The sequence below is a fragment of the Aedes albopictus genome, chromosome 2, assembly GCF_035046485.1.
Source record: "Aedes albopictus strain Foshan chromosome 2, AalbF5, whole genome shotgun sequence".
NCBI lineage: Eukaryota > Metazoa > Arthropoda > Insecta > Diptera > Culicidae > Aedes > Aedes albopictus.
The window spans coordinates 452,748,059-452,769,706 of NC_085137.1; the positions used below are offsets into that span (position 1 = coordinate 452,748,059).

Genomic DNA, 21,648 nt, shown 5'->3' on the forward strand with positions numbered 1-21,648 from the left:
AGTGGACAAAAGAGCTATAAATCAAGTGAAATGGTTGAAGAATAAAAACAATCCACCAGAGTTTTTTTTATATATTTATTTTTTCAGGCATTTTACCATGAATTCCCGTAAGATTTTCTGCATTAATTCTCCCAGGAACTCCTCCAGAAATTTCCTCAGAAGTATCTCCAGAACTTTTCTCCGGAATTGCTCCACAGGTTCTCTCAGGAATTTATCCAGAAATTGTCTCTAGAATACCTCAACAGATTTGCTTAGTAATTCCTCCTGAAATCTGAGGAATATAAAAAAAATTGCTCAGGAATTCCTTCTGATATTCCCTCGGGAATTCATACAAGCATTATCTCAGGAAATGATCCAGAAATCTTTACATGACTTGCTTAGAAATTCCTCCAGAGGTTTTCCCCGGGAATTCCTCCTGAGCTTTTCTTAGGAGTTTCTCCACAGATTTAATCAAAAATTGCCCCAGACTGTCTGGATAGATTTCGTCGTGTGGGTGAGTGTTTTTGGATCGTTGGATTCGCGCGTAGAGGCGTTCGTTTGTAGTAAATATTGAGCGACTACCGGGTAGTTGATTGTAGGCTTTTCGCGTAAATGATGCAGTCGCAGCGATAAACGCGGTCCTTCAGATAACAAAGGTTGGTACTAATATTCCATCCCTCTTCCAACCTCGCTGCAAGGACGTGGCCGGCGTCGTTATTGTACCGTTAAAGAGAGTCTCTGAAGCATGCACAGTGAGAATGTTGACCACCCCCAGTCAATTATTCAGTTGATTCATTGTGCAACTGTCATTGGTTCAGGTCAATCACGGAGTAGCATCCATAGATATGTGCAGTCAGTCTAAGCTAAGCAAAGATTTACTCGAAAATTCTTCTATAAACTGTGGAGTACTTCAAACATGACTACGGCTTCCAAACTCTGGGTAATTTCCAATGGGAACCTTCCTTCGGTAATTCCTTTGATAACTTCTGCAACTTATTCGGCAAGTCGCGTGGCCGTGCGGTTAGCATCACCAATCGTATAACCGTATCATGCAGTGAGTGAGGGTTCGATTCCCGCTACGTGTAATGAAAATTTTTGCAAGAAATGTTTTTTCCTCGTATCCACTGGTGCTCGTAATGTGTGCCTTGTCCGTTGTCTAGTGTTAAGTTTTTTCTTTAGAAGTTGATCCGTAAAATTTTGCGGCATTTTTGGGCGATTCTCCAGTAATTTCTTTGTGAAGAATTTCATCAATTGCTTTGGAAATTCTTTTGATAGTTTCAATTCATTTAAAATCAATTGGTTGAATAACTGTTTGGGCAATCTTTGAAATTTCATCGGCATTTCTATTGGAAATTCGTTCGGTATTTTCCTTACAGTACTTTTTCCCTAGGTCACTCTTCGAAAACTTCCAAGTAAATTCCTTCGAGAATTGATCAGGCAATTTCTTTTTGAACTACTTCGGAAATTCCATTAGCATTATCTTAGGGATATTTTTGGAAATTTGTAATTTTTTTCAGAAATTCCTTTCAAAATCTTTCGACATTTCTTTTGAGCTCATGAGATTTAGTTTTACGTTTATCTAGGCAATATTCGACCTAGACAATGCAATTAATAATGACTTTCTGAAATTTCCTTGAAATTTGAGTACTTTGAGTAAATTTGAGGGCATTCCGAAAGGAAAAATGCATTTTCAAAAGCATTGCGAAAGAAATTACATACGGTTATTTAAGGCAAATCCTGAGAAACATCCAGAGAACTTGCTGACAAAAATATTCTAGCAATTCCGTATGGAATGACCGAGAGGATAGGAAGATTTTTTCAAAGAAATTCAAACAAATCCATTATAAAAGGTATAGCCGAATAAAAGGAAATTTCTGACGGAAATCATAAAAGATTTGAAGACAGAATCTCGAATTGAATTTCCTAAGAAATTTTCAACGGATTAGAAAAAAAATCTGTAATATAATTCTTAGAAATTCTCATAAAATTTTTCGAATTAATTGCAGAAGAAATTCCCAAAGGAATTACCGAAGGAGCTTTGATGGAAATTGCCGAAAGAATTGATGGAGGTTTCCGATAAGTTGCTGCCGAAGAAAATTCCAAAACTGATGCTGAAGGAATCGCCTAATCAATTCTAAAAGAATTGTCGAAGAAATTTCCAAAAAAGTTGCCGAACAAATTTACAAAACTGTTATCATAGCAGTTTCCAGGGCAATTGCCAAATGATATCACAAATTACTGAATCAATTTCTAACGGAATTCTGAAGGAGTTTCCAAAGAAATTTTCGAAGGAAAATAAATTTGACATAGTTTCCTAAGGAGTTTTCCAAAAAATTCTCCGAAAAAAATCCGAAGGCTTTCCTGTTGAAGTTGCTGAAAGAACTCGACAGCAAATATACAAAGCTCAGATCACATTGGTAGCTCCAAATTGCTGTCTATGAGAAAGCTTCTATCCTTTTTAGTAACTTTGCTTTTTATGTGACTAAGAAAGTGATATATACGACGCTTAAACCTAAATGAAAGCTCATCAGAACACCAGCGCATCGCAGTGAGTGGATTTTGAACTAAATTGTTCTCTTCTGAGACACCTTGCCGAGGGCAGTGTGGAGGTATATAAAGTTCAGAAAATGAGATTTACAACGCTTAGACAAACTGGACAAGAAACACTAGCGCCGTGTAGTGAGTAAACTTCGAATGTTTCGACCTCACAAATCGTAAGAGACACATTCTACCGTAACGTTACAAGGTTTTGACTCCTTTTTGGTCCGATTTTTCACTATAACTCGTAAATTCGTCCGTAAACCCTCAAATAATTTTGAATATTCGGATTCCTTGTAAAATTTCCAATAAGTTTAGTCTGTTGGACAGTTTCCATAGGAAAAGTATGTTTAAAATGGGAATTAGTGGCGTGGCGATACAACGTTGTAACGTCAAGCTACTAATTCCCATTTTTAACATACTTTCCAATTTTTTTTTTTTTTAAAGAAGCTATAAATATTTTGGAGGATTGGCTTCTTAGCCAGTATGAGGAGTCGAATTGGAAAAACAAAGTTCGTAGCTATATTAAATTGACACGACTTTGTATAGAAGAAAACTATTTCAGTTTCCGAGGGAATTTTTACAAACAAACAAAAGGAGCACCAATGGGTAATCCATTGTCTCCTTTTCTGAGCGAATTATTCATGGCAAATCTTGAGAGTATTTTGAAAAAGAAAGATTTGTTACCTAAGCGTTGGTGGAGGTACGTTGATGATGTTTTTAGCATCATCAAGAAAGAAAGTTTGCCAGAGATACTTGGAGCAATCAATGGCATCCATAAAGATATTAAATTTACCCATGAAGAAGAGAAGGATAGTAAATTGTCGTTCTTGGATCTTCTAATTGTCAGGGAATCGTCCAACTTTGTATTCGAAATTTATAGGAAACCAACGAATACAATGAGGGTTATTCCCAGAACTTCTAATCATTCTTATCAGCACAAAATGGCAGCTTTCCATCATATGATTCACAGGATGTATACTCTTCCTTTAAGTGATATAGGCAAACAAAAGGAAATGGACTATATTTTTGAAACGGCTAGGCTCAATGGATATAACGATAGTACAGTTAAGGCTATTATCGATAAGAAAAAGAGGGATTTATTTAGAAAAAGCATGACAACTCTTGATGATGAGTTGAAAAGGGTTGCGGTGAACTTTGATGATAATATTACGAAACCATTAAAATCAAAATTCAGAAACTTGGGTATAGATTTAGTTTTCAGTAGCAGGAACTGTCAACTTAAGTCATTATTAGGATCAACAAAAGATAAAATAAGTGATTTAAACAAAGCGGGAGTATACAAGATAACATGTCCACATTGCAATAAAATCTACATGGGACAAACGAAAAGAACGCTTGAAATTCGATTCAAAGAACATATTGCAGAGGTTAAGAAAGCGGGTAAAGAGTTAGAAAAGGGTTTAGCGTATGAATTTAAATCGAAAGTGGCAGAACATGTTTTCCAAGATGAACACCTGTTGACAAAGGATAACATTAGTATCCTGCGAAATGTATCTTCATCTTGGAAACTTGACGTAGCGGAAAGTTTAGAAATCCACAAAGAAAGGGCGGCATTACTTCTTAACAAGGATCAGGGAAACGGCCAGTCACGTTTATTTAAATTCATACCTAAGCGCAGTGCACGTGATAGGAATACGTAGGTACCAAAATAAGCTACATACTAGGTACTTTTATAGAGGTAAAAAATAAATAAAAAATAGGTACATTTATAGGTATAGGTAGTTTTTTAGGTAACTATAGTAGCGGTAGGATTTTAATATATAAGCGGGGTGAATGCGATTACTTCTTCAGTGGATAACTGACACTGAGGAAGATTACAAGTGGTAGTCGAAATACGCGTATCTGTCAAAGGATAAGCAACATAGGGCGGAATTAAAAGGTACGAAACTGATTACACTCATTCAAAGAGGGTATTCTGCTTAGAGGGTTCGAAAAGTCGGTACAAGATACTTTCCAATGAAAACTAACTGTTCAGCACCCAACTAACATTTATTGTGAATGTAAACGTCAACAAAGCGTGTGTTGTACATATGGACGGAAGCTTCTATGCAAGCCCTGTATCAATGAATCTGGCGAACTTAATCCACATGTTCTGTAGGGTTTTAGTCACCGTCCAATGGTATATTTATTGGTTGTTGATATTTTTCGGTGATTGCTACACACTAACGCCTCGATTTATTACGTTTCGGCTTACTCTTCTTTAGCCATCATCAGATCTAAAATATATTTCTATTAGTTACAATGTTACATAATTTTCCCAATTAAGCAATCACGGAAAAAAAATATCAACAACCAATAAATATACTAATATTAATCCACATGTGTATGCTGTACGAGTAGCCACCAAGTCATAGCTCTTTTCTCTGCTCCTATGTTACCACTAACTGAATAACATCTTGGAAAGGCGCTTGTTATGGATGCTGTGACGCAATACACATGGAACTGGAACTATCGCTTTTAAAATTGAAAAGTTAAATTACTTGCCACTACTTGGAATCGAACTCCTGATCTCCGTATCCACTGGTCCCAATGATGTCCTCGCTGCCACATATACAAAAAGCATAGAAAATAGCCCGTTTCGTTTTACTCCAGACAAGGCTTCATAATAGTGCTACAAGAAACCTTACCCAACTTCATCTTACTGCAAAAGCTTGTGAAACGTCAAACGCAATGATATTTACATTGAACAAGCTGTGTGGTTACACCAACAGGTTCTTCGTCACAGCTTCTAGCTGAAAAAGTGTTCTTTAAACAGCTATAAAGCGCTGCTGTTTTGTGTATTTGGCAACATTACAAAACGTACTGTATAAAAGCAGCTGTTGTATTGACTGGGACTCGTACTCGATTTGCACATCTTCCGGCAAATCTTCCGGCATTGAAATAAAGTGCAATAAAAGCAACCCAAATAATTTCACAGCACAGAGATGTATAGCTGTAAAGCAGTTGTGTAGTAGCTATATATCCCGCTTGAAGTTTGTTTTGACAATAATGTTTACATCCGACAAGCCGTGTTGGTTTACCAACAGTTTCTTTATTACAGCTTCTAGCTGTAATGAAATCACATAACGGCCTTCAAAGCGCTGCTGGTATTGGGGATTTGTCAGTATAATGAATTGTACTGTATAGTAGCAGCTGTTTTGTTAGTGGGGACTCCCATTCGATTTGTTCAAGTTTTCACATCTTCCAGGAAATTTCCCGGAGTTGGAATAGAGTTATACTCCACTCTACCAACCCACTATACTCCACTGGCAACCCCAGTGACAAGTGATGGATTGCTGAAAAACGAGTTTGGTAGCTGTATGGTGCTTGTTTTGCAGTCGTGTATTAGCTTATGATTTATATTTGACTAGCTTCCCTTTTATTCAGCGTTGACTGCTTTTATTCGATGGTTACACAACAGGAAGCAAATGACTGAAGCTTATAGCGCTGAAAATGTTAGTTGGGCAGATCATACTTATTGGAAATTTGACAATAAATCCAAATAAGCAGGGTTTACGGTCGAATTTACGAGTTATAGTGAAAAATCGAACCAAAAAGGCGTCAAAACATTGTAACGTCACGGTAGAATGTATCAAGAACTCAAAGGAGAATTGGCCATGGGTCTTGGGAGAAATTCAAGGGAAATCTCTATGTAGTTGAAGTAGATGAACCTCTCAGGTTCGTAACATGGGGTTTTAGGGAGATTTTAGAGGCATTTTTGAGAGTTTCTGAGGATTTTGGCGGGTTTAAAGACATCGTATTTTGTGGTTTCGGAGAGTCTTAGGTGCGGGATCCGACAGGATTTCAGGTGGGTTTCGGAAGTATTTCAGATAGTTCTGGAGGACTAACAGCGAGTTTTAGAAGCGTTACAGGGGCTTCATGGAAGTTCTGGAAGGTGCCAGGTGCGTTGCCTTCTGAACCCCGTAGTAGCGCCCTGTAACGCCCGTGAACGCCAAGATATCTTCCATACGACAGTTGAGAGCCACTGAATATTGTACCACAGCTTCTTTGGTGGTTATGGTTCTCGAAACGCACAATCCCAAAAGCATTTTGACAGTACATTTTAGATCATTGCAGGTCTTTTAACTGTAAAGTTCAAGGGAAGTAGTAAAACATCCCTTAAGATCTACAAAGATGAAGTTCTACTATACGTAGCCAAGACCATGAAGAATCATGATGAAATTTTTATAAGATTTCTGGTCAAAATTGCGTATGAGGATATTCTCAAACTTGTGCCTTAAATGCCAGAATTTTAAGAAATGTATGATTGTATTAACTTTACTCCAACCAGTAACGGAGACGTTTACAATTCATCCGGTTATTGCATGAAGCTGCGCCACTGTGTTACAACGATGACTGATTGAAATTGATTTCGCCTGACGTAACGACTGCAACCCATTGCGCGGGCGACAACTGTAGCTAATACCTAAATATATACTCACATCAAGCAGCAGATGGTACTTCAGTATCCGCTGGACCGGCTTCAGCAGGTACGAACCCAGCGGCAGGTTGTGGTTGAGCATCTTCTGTGTGTGGATGAGCAGGGCGTTCGTGTGGGTGGCCTGCAGGAGACTGGTGAGCAGAGCGATTGCCTCCGGGTAACGGGTGCTGTGGAAAAGAACTTAATGTTCAGTCTCGAATGTCAGGGAATGCGAAATTTAAACTCACCAATAGGTAGTGTAGCAATCGAAATCCTCATGGAGATCGATGAAGCAACCGGAGATTTTGACCGGATCACCTTTGGTTTCGTTCAAGCGGTTCAACAGCCGGCTGTTGAAGTCCCAAATCTCCTGGATGTTGCTGAAGAGGATTTCTAGCTCGTCCACCTTGAGACAGGCTCGTTCCTTCCAGTCTTCCAGGTATCTGAAATAGAGACGAAGAAGACGAAATGAATCTTTGTTCGACGCCATTATCAGAGTAACGTTAACTTACCCCTTGATGATCTGCCCGAGATCCTCGACGAAGCTTCGCTCCGAGTCGATGATCTCCCTGACGGCTCGTTCGCACATGGTTAGCCCGCTGCTGCCGGTCGCACTCTGTTCGCACTCGCTCTGGTCGGCTAGACTTTCAACACTGGCCTGGTAGGACGGGGCTCCGCAGCATTTCCCGTTGACTAGTAGCAGGTGCTCCGAGCCGGAACTGCTGCTCGAAGAGTACGAACAGATGGACGAGGCGGAGAGCGGTCGGGTGCTGAGAACAGGAGTTCCCGGGGCGTTCTGCTGCGTGAGGGATGTCTTGCTGGAAGACAGTGAGGCGGAACTGGTGTCCAGGGATGGAGTCGAGGTTGAGGTGGACCGCGGAAGTTTTGGCGAAATTTGGAGGTTCCGCGGGAAAGAGTTCAGGGTCGTTTTGCGGTTGCGTTCGGTTTCTTCTGCCGAAGGTTCAACTACGACTAGGCTCAGTAAGGGATTTCTGGTTTCCACGATGGTGTTGCGGTTCTCGGACTCGTCACAGTTCTCCACGAAGGCATCCTGCTGATCCACTTGACTAGCTTCCATAGACTTTTCCGGATTGCGGAGAACTGGTTCGGGGTCAACGTCGTCCTGGACGGTGCTTGTCGGCTGTTGGTTGACCTGGTTTTTGGCTACTTCGGAGTCTTCGTCGTTGTCGAAGAGGGCCGAAGTGAGCGACTTGATTCGCTGCTGGATGAAGCTCAGCTTGGGGATGTCTTCCTCGATGGAAGTATCACAGTTTCCATTGGAAGTATCCGGCGAGCTGAATGCGTTAGTGGACTCTCGCTCTGGTTCTCTTCCGAGATGACTGAGTTTTGTAATGTTTCTGGACAGTGGGATGTTTTTCAAGACAAACCGCGACGTGGAGGCTGTGGTGCGACCAGAGTTAAACGATAAAGTATGAAGTTGGTTGCGATGGAAGGGTGCTGGTGGTGGTCGCGGTCGGTTGGTCTCCGAGTCTACGGCTGTTTCCGTATTGGACAATATCCTTGCGACGTTGTTAGATAGATTACGGAATTTGTCTCCGGATTTGGGCAGCTGTGGTGCTACTCGGATGGGACGTAGACTTGATCCGTTGCTGAAGCTGAGGGTCTTGAGTTTGCTGGACTGGCAGGACCTTTCGGTGATGGTAGTGATGCTCTGCTGGCTTACCGATAACGACGAGCTTGCAGTTTTGATGCTGGTGGTCGTAGACTCTGCTACCGAACTCTCGGTGTTACCGTTGACGTTGGGTTCGTCAGTCACCTTGGTAGCTAACGAGTCGTAATAGCCCAGCAGGGAGGGAGCCAAGCTGGTACTGCTACCTGTAATTGAAGGAGAAGAAAGACGAGTACCAAATTAGTTACGACTCGAATTCGAGTGGGAATGATCTCATAAATAAAGCTGTATGAGGGATCCGCCTTCGGAACCCCGGGGAAGGGCCCCCATCGTAGGACGCTTGAAATTCGAAACCTCCCATAAATGGATGCACCGTCGTCGTCCTACAGCCACGTACGCACAGGGTACGACCGCAAGTACAATCGCATCAATTCGATTTCGGTAACATAAATTCTGCCCCTCCCTAGCTGTTCTTATTAACTTTCACGACGATACGTGTTAATAAGCGACCCCGGACGGATGGATTGGATTGGGACGACCACGATGAGAGGATTGATAGGAAGTCGTGAACGGAACGTCGCTAGTGTGAGGTGAATAGGAGTTTGGGGTAAGGCTCCTCTGGGTCGTTTATTTTTTCGACTGTTCGTGGGCTGCAGTGTGGATGCACGACGTCTGCAGGCGTTGCATCGGTTGGGGGGGGGGGAGAAATTTAAATGCATCAGAAATGTAATCCTTAGGGGATAGAAGGTAATAGCACAGATAACAGATGTTCATTTTAGAACTAAATTTCATCCAAAGTCTGTGTAAAACTGTATCTATACAACGAATTTCCTCTGGAATTGGAAAACATAGGAAGTCATGAATATTAAAAGATGAAAAAATAGAGAAGAAAGATAAGAAGAAAAGGAAAATAAAGAGTCAAGAAGATAGGAATAAGGACAAATAAAATGGTAAAAAATGGGAAGCAAGGAAGCAAAACGTTGAGCATAAAAGAGTAGAATGATTTGAACAAAAAGGCCTTACGACATAGGTCATAACTAATTATACTAAATTTTATATACTTTCTATGGTTTATCCAAGTCCACACGCATGTGCCGGTGGGCAGTCCAAAATTTGCTCCGGCTATAATTTATTACCATCCAGCAAAAGAGAAGTTTATACGTGGAGTAAAATTGTTCCACGCGTGAATCGCTGCTGGCTGGGTGCGTCGTCGTCGTAGTTGTACACACTCTTCACCATCACCTCCACCATCCACCGAATCAGACTCCACCGCAATGGAGTTAATTTGCCTTCAGTTCAGTTCGTAGTCTCCGCTTTTTAGTTTTCATTCAGTTTTTGGTCACGCGCGTTGACACCTCGTTAAAAAGTGTAACGCAATAATTCGGCTCTCCGCAGGCGCCAACCAACGCAACGCTGTATAGTTTTGACTTCGTCGTTTCCTCCTGACCCAAACCTGTAAGCTGAATTTGGAGTTAAATGGCGCAGTCGTTGATGCCGTTGCGTCAAAGTCACACCCGTTTTTTCTTCTTCAATGGTTCCAATTAATGACAATTATTCAACGTCGTTGTATGTATCCCGAAGCGTTTCCATGCCAAAAAACGGAAGTCTAATGATCTTGATAAACGATCCGGGGGGAGATACACTGGACATCAGGCACCAAAATTATCTCTATCAATTATCATTATCACTCCTATCTTTTGATAGTATCAACTGATACTATCAGTAGGGGCACTGATAGAGATACTATCATTTTTTTTAAACTGATGGATAGAAGATAAAATAATTATCTCTATCAGCTGATAGAAGGTTACTGATATTATCAGCATTTTTACTATCAAGGATAGACGTGGTCTATCTCTATCATCTATCTTTAGAAAAAAGATACTATCAGAAAAATTCTATCATTATCTCTATCTATCCTATCATTGATAGCAAATCCGGAACATAAATCTTCCGCATAGTGGGAAAAAATTTAATAAAAATATATTAACTTAAAATGAAATATTGGTTTTAATCAACAATTTTTATCTTCCGGATACCAAAAAACGAGTTCCGCAGCCATTTTGAAATCCAAGATGGCGGCCATCGAATTTCAAAAATGGTTGTAAACCCATGCAATATGGGTATTTTTGGAACGGGCTCGAAGAGTAGATGTCGAAAATCGGTGTCTGCCGCCATTTTGAAATCCAAGATGGCGGCCATCTGATTTCAAAAATGATTGTAAACCCATGCAATATGGGTATTTTTGGAACGGGCTCGAAGAGTAGATGTCGAAAATCGGTGTCCGCCGCCATTTCGAAATCCAAGATGGCGGCCATCGGATTTCAAAACTGGTTGTAAACCCATGCAATATGGGTATTTTTGGAACGGGCTCGAAGAGTAGATGTCGAAAATCGGTGTCCGCCGCCATTTTGAAATCCAAGATGGTGGCCATCGGATTTCAAAAATGGTTGTAAACCCATGCAATATGGGTATTTTTGGAACGGGCTCGAAGAGTAGATGTCGAAAATCGGTGTCCGCCGCCATTTTGAAATCCAAGATGGTGGCCATCGGATTTCAAAAATGGTTGTAAACCCATGCAATATGGGTATTTTTGGAACGGGCTCGAAGAGTAGATGTCGAAAATCGGTGTCCGCCGCCATTTTGAAATCCAAGACGGCGGCCATCGGATTTCAAAACTGGTTGTAAACCCATGCAATATGGGTATTTTTGGAACGGGCTCGAAGAGTAGATGTCGAAAATCGGTGTCCGCCGCCATTTTGAAATCCAAGATGGTGGCCATCGGATTTCAAAAATGGTTGTAAACCCATGCAATATGGGTATTTTTGGAACGGGCTCGAAGAGTAGATGTCGAAAATCGGTGTCCGCCGCCATTTTGAAATCCAAGACGGCGGCCATCGGATTTCAAAAATGATTGTAAACCCATGCAATATGGGTATTTTTGGAACGGGCTCGAAGAGTAGATGTCGAAAATCGGTGTCCGCCGCCATTTCGAAATCCAAGATGGCGGCCATCGGATTTCAAAAATGGTTGTAAACCCATGCAATATGGGTATTTTTGGAACGGGCTCGAAGAGTAGATGTCGAAAATCGGTGTCCGCGCCATTTTGAAATCCAAGATGGTGGCCATCGGATTTCAAAAATGGTTGTAAACCCATGCAATATGGGTATTTTTGGAACGGGCTCGAAGAGTAGATGTCGAAAATCGGTGTCCGCCGCCATTTTGAAATCCAAGACGGCGGCCATCGGATTTCAAAAATGGTTGTAAACCCATGCAATATGGGTATTTTTGGAACGGGCTCGAAGAGTAGATGTCGTAAATCGATGTCCGCCGCCATTTTGAAATCCAAGATGGCGGCCATCGGATTTCAAAAATGGTTGTAAACCCATGCAATATGGGTATTTTTGGAACGGGCTCGAAGAGTAGATGTCGAAAATCGGTGTCCGCCGCCATTTTGAAATCCAAGATGGCGGCCATCGGATTTCAAAAATGGTTGTAAACCCATGCAATATGGGTATTTTTGGAACGGGCTCGAAGAGTGGATGTCGAAAATCGGTGTCCGCCGCCATTTTGAAATACAAGATGGCGGCCATCGGATTTCAAAAATGGTTGTAAACCCATGCAATATGGGTATTTTTGGAACGGGCTCGAAGAGTAGATGTCGAAAATCGGTGTCTGCCGCCATTTTGAAATCCAAGATGGCGGCCATCGGATTTCAAAAATGATTGTAAACCCATGCAATATGGGTATTTTTGGAACGGGCTCGAAGAGTAGATGTCGAAAATCGGTGTCCGCCGCCATTTTGAAATCCAAGATGGCGGCCATCGGATTTCAAAACTGGTTGTAAACCCATGCAATATGGGTATTTTTGGAACGGGCTCGAAGAGTAGATGTCGAAAATCGGTGTCCGCCGCCATTTTGAAATCCAAGATGGCGGCCATCGGATTTCAAAAATGGTTGTAAACCCATGCAATATGGGTATTTTTGGAACGGGCTCGAAGAGTAGATGTCGAAAATCGGTGTCCGCCGCCATTTTGAAATCCAAGATGGCGGCCATCGGATTTCAAAAATGGTTGTAAACCCATGCAATATGGGTATTTTTGGAACGGGCTCGAAGAGTAGATGTCGTAAATCGATGTCCGCCGCCATTTTGAAATCCAAGATGGCGGCCATCGGATTTCAAAAATGGTTGTAAACCCATGCAATATGGGTATTTTTGGAACGGGCTCGAAGAGTAGATATCGAAAATCGGTGTCCGCCGCCATTTTGAAATCCAAGATGGCGGCCATCTGATTTCAAAAATTGTTGTAAACCCATGCAATATGGGTATTTTTGGAACGGGCTCGAAGAGTAGAAGCCAAAAATCGATGTCTGCCGCCATTTTGAAATCCAAGATGGCGGCCAACGAGTTTCAAAAACTGTTGTAAACCCATGCAATATGGGTATTTTTGGAACGGGCTCGAAGAGTAGAAGCCAAAAATCGATGTCCGCCGCCATTTTGAAATCCAAGATAACGGCCATCGGATTTCAAAAATTGTTGTAAACCCATACAATATAGGTATTTTTGGTTCGAAGAGTAGAAGTGGAAATCGATGTACGCCGCCATTTTGAAATCCAAGATGGCGGCCATCGGATTTCAAAAAATGTTGTAAACCCATGCAATATGGGTATTTTCGGAACGGGCTCGAAGAGTTGAAGTCGGAAATCGATGTCCGCCGCCATCTTGAAATCCAAGATGGCGGCCATCGGATTACAAAAACTGTTGTAAACCCATGCAAGATGGGTATATTCGGAACGGACTCGAAGAGCAGATGTCGAAAATCAATGTACGGTGCCATTTCGAAATCCAAGATGGCGGCCATAGGATTTAAAACAATGTTGTAAACCCATGCAATATGGGTATATTCGGAACGGTATCGAAGAGTACACACCAAACGCTTTCAGCAATATTTTGCTGAATTTTGCCGAGCAAAATTTTTCACTGAACTTTCGGCAAAGTTTGCTGAATTTCAGCAAAACGTTACTGGTGATCAGCAGAGTTTACTGAACAAATCAGCAAAATTTTGCTGAAACCCTTAACCGATTTTTGGTGTGTAGATGTCGAAAATCGATGTACGCCGCCATTTTGAAATCCAAGATGGCGGCCATCGGATTTTGAAAATCGATAGACACCCATGAAATATGGGTATTTTCGGAACGGGCTCGAAGAGTAGAAGTCAAAAATCGATGTTTGGCGCCATTTTGAAGTTCAAGATGGCGGCCATCGGATTTTTAAAGTCGATAGAAACCCATAAAATATGGGTATTTTCGGAACGGGTTCGATGAGTAGACGTCGGAAATCGATGTCCGCCGCCATTTTGAAATCCAAGAAAGTTAATTTTGCCGTGAGGTTGTTTATTCATCACTACCTGGAGAACCTGAAAAAAATCGAATTTGAGTTCTTTTTAATATTCCTTTTTATGCGCTCTTTTTATTGTTGTCGAAGAGTTAAAAACGAAACAGCCTAACTTTTGCAATTCGAGTACGTCCACAAAAAATGGAGCTTCTGGCACGAAATTTCAATTGGGTGAAAAAAGATTTTTTTTTTTTAAATGGAAGCAAACGGAAGCAACATCAATAACATCTATTGGCTAGACGCACGCAACCCCGAAGTTAGGTGGAAATAACTTTGATAAATAAAATTGAGTACAGCGGGGATTCGTTGGATGGGTCACGACTGCACCCCGATTAGCGAATCGTATTCATTGGTTGGGGCAACTGACCAAAATGCTCTAGACACACGCAATATATAGGAGCTTCGGTGCGTCGGCGGTCAGACGTAAAACTTAATTTTGACATAGACAGTGCTTTTCAGCTGGGTTTTGCCCCAACCAACGAACAATCAATGAGCAGCACTGTGCTCTTATTTTTCCGCGTGAATGGAAAATCCCAAATTCCTAAATTTGAGTACATTTAAACTAACTTTTAAGTTTTTTTATCTCCTCTCTCATTAACTCTCGATATTGTTGTCAAAGTTCGAAAAGCAAAACAACCCAACTTTGACAGTTCGGTGCGGGAAGCCACAATTGAATAAAAAGAACAGTGCCAAAGACGGCTCATAATTAATTAATTAATTTTTACTAGCCGTCTTCGACAGTACCCAAGTTTGAGTATATTGAACTGGCAGTTGGGTAAAACAAAACTTAGGCGGTAAGTGCATTTATCATACGGGATCAAATGTGAATAACCTATCCCAGCATCATTTCCAGAAACTTCTAAAATGCCTAATTTCCTCTCAAATCCCCAACTTCTCCTAAAATCCCCAACATCTAAAAAAATACAAAACTTGCTGCTTATATTTTACAGGGGCATCATTTTCCTCGAAGAACCTCATGAGTCCTAAGTTTCCTTTATCCTCCCCAATATCTCCTAAAAAACCCCAATGTCCCTTAAAAATCCCCAACTTCTCCTAAAACTCCCAACTTCTTCTCAAATCCTCAACCTTTCCTAAAATGCCCAACTTCTCCTAACATCCCCAGCATCTAAAAAATACCCAACTTGCTGCTTAGATTTCCCAGACGCATCATTTTCCTCGAAGAACCTAATGATTCCTAAGCTTTCTTTATTCTCCCCAATATCTCCCAAAACTCCCAAAGTTCTTTAAAAATCCCCAAATTCTCCTAAAATGCCCAACTTCTAAAAAAATGCCCAACTTGCTGCTTCGATTTTCCAGAGGTACCATTTTCCTCGAAGAACCTAATGAGTCCTAAATTTCGTTTATCCTCCCCAATATCTCTAAAAACCCCCAACGTTCCTTAAAAATTCCTCAACTTCTCCCAAAGTCCCCAACTTCTAAAAAAATGCCCAACTTCTTCTCAAATCCTCAACCTTTCCTAGAATGCCCAATTTCTCCTAACATCCCCCACATCTAAAAAATACCCAACTTGCTGCTTCGATTTTTCAGAGGTACCATTTTCCTCGAAGACCCAAATGAGTCCTAAGTTTCCTTTATCCTCCCCAATATCTCCTAAAAATCCCCAACGTTCCTTAAAAATCCTCAACTTCTCCCAACATCCTCAACATCTAAAAAAAATACCCAACTTGCTGCTTAGTTTTCCCAGAGGCATCATTTTCCTGAAGGAACCTAATGATTCCTAAGTTTTCTTTATTCTCCCCAATAACTCTCAAAAACCCCAACGTTCCTTAAAAATCCTCAACTTCTCCTAAAATGCCCAACTTCTTTTCAAATCCTCAACCTTTCCTAAAATGCCCAACTTCTCCAAAAATGTCCTACTTGCTGCTTGGATTTTCCAGAAGCATCATTTATCTCGAAATACCTCATGAGTCCTAAGTTTTCTTTATTCTTCCCCAATATCTCCTAAAATCCCCAACGTTCCTTAAAAATCCCCAACTTCGCCTAAAATCCCCAACTTCTAAAAAAATGCCCAACTTGCTCCTTAGATTTCCCAGAGGCATTATTTTCCTCAAAGTAGCTAATTATTCTTAGGTTTTTTTACTCTCCCCAATATCTCCTAAAAACCCCAACGTTCCTTAAAAATCCCCAACGTTTCTTAAAAATCCCCAACTTCTACTTAGATGACCAACTTCTTCAAAAATACCCGAATTGCTGCTCAGATTTCCCAAAGGCATAATTTTCCTCGAAGACCCTAAAGAGTCCTAAGTTTCCTTTATCCTTCTCAATATCTCCTTAAATCCCTACGTTCCTTAAAAAATCCCTAAATTCTCCTTAAATGCCCAACTTCCTCTCAAACCCCCAACTTCTCCTAAAATCTCCAACTTCTAAAAAAATGCCCAACTTCTCGTAAAATGCCCAACTTGCTGCTTAGATTTTCCAGAAGCATCATTTTCCTCGAAGAACCTCTGAGTATTAAGTTTCCTTTATCCTCCCGAATATCTTCTAAAAACACCAATGTTCCTCAAAAATCCCCAACTTCTCCTAAAATTCCCATCTTGCTGCTTGGATTTTGCAGAGGCATCATTTTCCTCGAAGAACTTTATGAGTTCTAAGTATGTATGTTTGTTTATTCATAACGGTTACCTATTAGTACAATACTTTATCTTAGGTCAAGGAATCTGATTTAAGGAAAATTACATGTAGGAAAGAATAAAGCCACAACGTACAAAACAAAAAAAAAACAACTAAACAAATGAAGTAATGGAATTTTAAGCAGGACTATACTGAACAAAATACTAAACAAGATTTCTAACTAATGCTTTAAAAGTGGCTAATGTTGGTTTCAGCTTGGCATCATTAGGTAAGCCGTTCCAGCAGGTGAGTCCGTAAACCAGTATACTCTTCCCGCTCGAGGTTGTATGCCTTGGGATGATGAAACCGCGAGCTCTCTGCATCTGTCCTCGCTGTAGATGATGTTGGATATAGCTAGGTAGTTAAGTTTCCTTTATTCTCTCCTATATCTCCTCAAAACCCCAACGTTCCTTAAAAATCCCCAACTTCTCCTTAAATGCCCAACTTGCTGCTTAGATTTCCCAGAGGCATCATTTTTTTCCGAAGAACCTCATGAGTTCTAAGTTTCCTTTATCCTCCCCAATATCGCCTAAAAATTCCCAACGTTACTTTAAAAGCTGAGAAACAGTCTCCTCCCAGTGGGGGTGTTGTGCCAGATAGAAGAAGAATGCACTTATATCGTCAAATAAAAAAAATCTTTTAAATTGCCGCCCGCATAGACCCCCTCATCTGAACAGCACCGCAGCAGAGCTACGAGTGCGAGGGATTTAAATGTATGCTCTTGTAAATAAACTTTCATCGGTGCTTTCGCTCCGTCGGAAAATAAGTTTAGCGCACGTCGCACTTAGTTTGCTCACACGATTTATTAATACCAAACTCCGCCTCGATTGCTTCCGCAGGCGGAGATGCGACGCGTCAAAGAGCGAACTCGTTTTCCGTTCGCAACGACAGCACCAGCAGCTGCCGTCGTCCTCATGCTGTGGAGCTACAACAAAAGAACGCGCGAACTGATAGGGTGATGACCATTTTTTTGGTATGAAGTTTATGGAATTTGGAGTGTTATATTCAAAATCATATCTACAATCTACAAAAGATAGAGTTTTGCTGTCAAAGAAACATTTTTAGAGAACAAGTTTGTGCAAGTTTTGTAGAAGAACTTTTTTAACAGAAGTTATTTTTTCATTTAATATTTTTTAAAAGTAAAGGTCGGACTCGATTATCCGGGGGCTCAATTATCCGGGAAAAACGGCTCGATTATCCGGGGAAAAGTTTGTTTTTGCTTTGTTTACAAATTCTTAGATTACAATATGTCAAAAAATGTGATAAACATCAAATACAACACCTGTAAGTAGGATTTAGCCTATTTGCAAATTGTTTTTATTTTTTCACATTTTTCAACAAAAATTTTATTTTCAAAAAAAATGGTTTTAATAATACCAGACGTTGAGTTTAGGCACTACAACGTTATGTATGTTAGCTTCTATGTTTAACGAATAGGTTTTGATTGAAGGACATCAAAAATAAAAGAAAAGAAGCATGGCTCGATTATCCGGGTGATTCAATTATCCGGGGTGAAATAATTTTGGAGTCACCCGGATAATCGAGTCGGACCTGTACCTTAAAAATGACTGATTTTTAAGACACTTTTTGCAAACTTTTTGAAATTTGAACCTTTTAAGTAGCTTTTACCAAATCCCCGTCAAAGAAGCTAAGAAAGATAAGTTCATTAGCTGTCGTTTCGAGCATTAATGCCTAATGTACGACCTTCAATTCCTGAGATATTTGATTGCAAAAATGAGCTAACTTTAAAAAATTAAAATGTGAATACAGGTATGTTCCGTTTTTATCAACACGGGCCGCGATTTTCAGTTGACAAAAACGGAATAGTGATAAAAACGGAATGATTTTCTTTGACAAAATATTTTGCAACATTTTAATATGAATTGGAAGTTTTATTATAGAACACATTACAAAAGTAATAATATGCAGTTTACTCTGAAATTTAACTGTTTTTACTGTCTTTTAGCACATCTTGGTTGCACAGTTCAAATAACATTTTTGTGACTGTGGCGCCGACACATTTTTGGGAATCTATTTTCGTTGAACGCAAGAATGACACATGTTACTGTTCCAGAACCGGATCGACGTTTTAAAATATGACATACTTTCAGGAATGATTAATCTCCAGGAACGTAATTTCGATATAGGATATGTTCATTTCCTTTCGAAAGGCATTTCTCCACGAGTATCATCTTCACAGATTCCCGTAAATGTTTCGTCTAGGATACTTTTAGGGCATCTCCAGGAATTTTTCTAAGAAATCGCTTCTCCAGAATATTGGCAATCAACTTCTCCAGAATATTGGTTTCCTAAGAAGTTCCTCCATAATTCTTCTAGGTTACCTTGTACCATGCCGATTGTTTATCTTTTGGAATTTGATAAAAAATTTTAGAGAAAAGATGATCTGCCCCTTACGATTTCTTCAGAAATTTCTCCTCGGATCAACCTAGATGTCTCTTTGTAAATTTCTCCTAGAGTTTTTTTTTTGGGATCCCTTCAAATATTTTACCAGGAATTGGAATTTATTACCCTTCCTTTTGCATTATGTTGGGAACAGCTCGCTGACGTAGTGTACGGTTTGGGTCTAGAATGGCCCGAATGCACAAGGTGGGCTGAGAAAATCTTTCTGGGATTTAACCTAGAACTCCTGTTGAAATTCAGTTGCTCTGGAGATTCGCCAGGATTTTACTTTTGAAATACAGGTCGGACTCGATTATCCGGAGTAGGGTTTTGGCGCTTCCCAAAAATATAACTTGCAAACGGTATGCTGAAAAAAATCTGACATATTGACTGATTACTTATCAATGTTGCCTTGACAAAATGTCCATATTTAAGCTTTTTAGAACATTCTATTCCCAGATATGTGTTTGAAAAGCAGCAGATCCCGGCCCCGGATAATCCAGCCGGATTTGTATAGAAGTTTCTAAATTTCTTTAGAATTTCCTACGGGAATTATTTCAAGATTACTTTCTGAAATCCCTCCAGAAAATATTTCTCCATAGGTTCTTTCTGGGGTTCCTCCAGAATTTCTTTCTGTGATTCCTTCAACAGTTTTTCTAGAATTTCATCAGAAGTGTTTTCTTTGACTCTTTAAAGAGTTTCTTATAATATTTTCCCTGAAATGTCCTCCATCCATAAATTTCTTTAAAGGATTCCTACATAACTTTGATTTGGTATTTATGCGTAGTAGAAACACCTACACCTACTAGAACTTTTATTACGAATACTTCCCAGAGATTTTCCAAGAGGATTCCATCTTTTATCTTTGTTATTTCCCCATGACTACTAAGGACTGTTCAATTTATAAAACGGACAACTTGCTTGTGCGATATCTTTTTTATTTTTCAATAAAATCATTATCAGTTTTTTGCATAACTTTCTATAGCTATTCTCAAATGTAGGAAAAATATAACATTAAGCAAATTGTTCTCTATTGTGTAACTGAAGCGGTTTTCGTAAAACATCAATAAAAACCCATTTCTCAAAATTCGACATAACTTTCCACATACTTAACATGCCCATTTTCATGAAGTTTTTAATGTATTGGAATCTTACACTATTCTACTAAAGGTAAAGCTCAATAGTTGGTCAGTAATAATGCACCAAGCAGTCTCCAGCTTTATATAGGGAATTGACTTGTTTTCATAGAAATAATTAAAACATATTCATTCAAGTACTGTGTTGCAATAGCACAACGGATTCATCTAAAAATTTGTCCAGAGTAGTAGAATATTGCTTTCTGAATGATACAGAAGAAAAATTTACTTTTAATTGCATTCTTCAGTAAACATTTAATCCATAAAGATGGTCATAGTAAAAAATTGCATATTTTTTGCTTCATTGATGCAGATTTTCACACTCTAATGAAACTTGTTATAATTTATTTTCAACAAAGTTGGTCCTATGTTATTGTACACCTTATTTAATAATAATAGGATGTAAAGTTTTTATTTCCACCATCATTGTTATGCAAAATTTGCATTAGGTTGCATTATTATTTGGAACAACCTTCAAAGAACGAAACTGTTTGGATTACTGTACCTGTAATGGCGCACAGTTACCAAACCAGCAATGATATTAAGAAGCAGTTTTCTGCATTTAAAACCACATTATTCCTGCTTTCGACTGGATGCATACAAAAATTGTTTGTTTAATATTTTCATGCCCTTTTTGCTTTACAATTGAATTTTATTCAAAAAATCGAGTCTCACTTGAGACTTTAATATCTCAATAACTAATTTTCCAATTGAGTTTAAATTTTGCCAGAATGTTTATTACTCATGCTGCTGCAGCATGGTACACGCTTTTCAGATATTCAAAACGATATACGATATGTGAACAGTAATTTTATACATATTTTCAATTTTCAGCAATCGAAAAAGTCACCTCATTTAACACCTGGCCGATTTTCTACAAAATAAAACTATTTTTATTCGATTCAAAAATTATTACTATAATGAATGATGATGTACTGAAAAACAAAACAAGGGTGGTTAAATTTGGACTACACGTTTTGTTTTTATAGCCTTGTAAAGTTGTCCGTTTTATAAATTGAACAGTCCTTAGATGAATCAGCCTTGGGCTGAAAATCTCGTAAATAAAGATAATATAACAATAATTCTCCCCGATTTCTTACTGCCTTTACTGGGAATCTCCCAGAAGTGTCTACCCAAGTAACAATCAGCATGCCTTGAAGGTTTATTCATGTTTTATCCTGGTTTTATACGAGCATGTCAAAAAGCTAGTTGTTCTAAATTAGTTTTATGTGGTAGTTTATTACTTTGAACCTCTTGCGTTCCATAAAACTATCATATAACTTCTGCTATAAACATCTTCAGTTTTAGACTTGCAAGTAGACATTAATTGGTTTTATCACTTGTTATATACCATTTCAATAAAACTTGCATTTGCGGTTGTTGTCGGAGAGTTTTTTTTTTTGTAAACAAATACACAAAACTGTGAGGCAATGAATAAAACCAACAAAAGATTTCGTGGCCGTAACATAAACCAAAAAAATGCTGTGATAAAACTGCTAGTTCTATCATGAGCTCA

At 39.5% G+C, this 21,648-nt stretch overlaps 1 protein-coding gene across 1 annotated transcript in view; it reads right to left on the reverse strand.

Moving 5' to 3' along the window:
- Positions 1-21,648, reverse strand: part of LOC115269199 (uncharacterized) — a 462,914-nt gene that overhangs the window by 19,941 nt on the left and 421,325 nt on the right. Inside the window, exons 2-4 of the mRNA XM_029877650.2 lie at positions 7,453-8,776; positions 7,189-7,383; positions 6,963-7,128 (exon numbers count right to left, since the gene is read on the reverse strand). Coding sequence (XP_029733510.1) covers positions 6,963-7,128; positions 7,189-7,383; positions 7,453-8,776 — 1,685 coding nt within the window. The remainder of the gene's footprint in view (positions 1-6,962; positions 7,129-7,188; positions 7,384-7,452; positions 8,777-21,648) is intronic.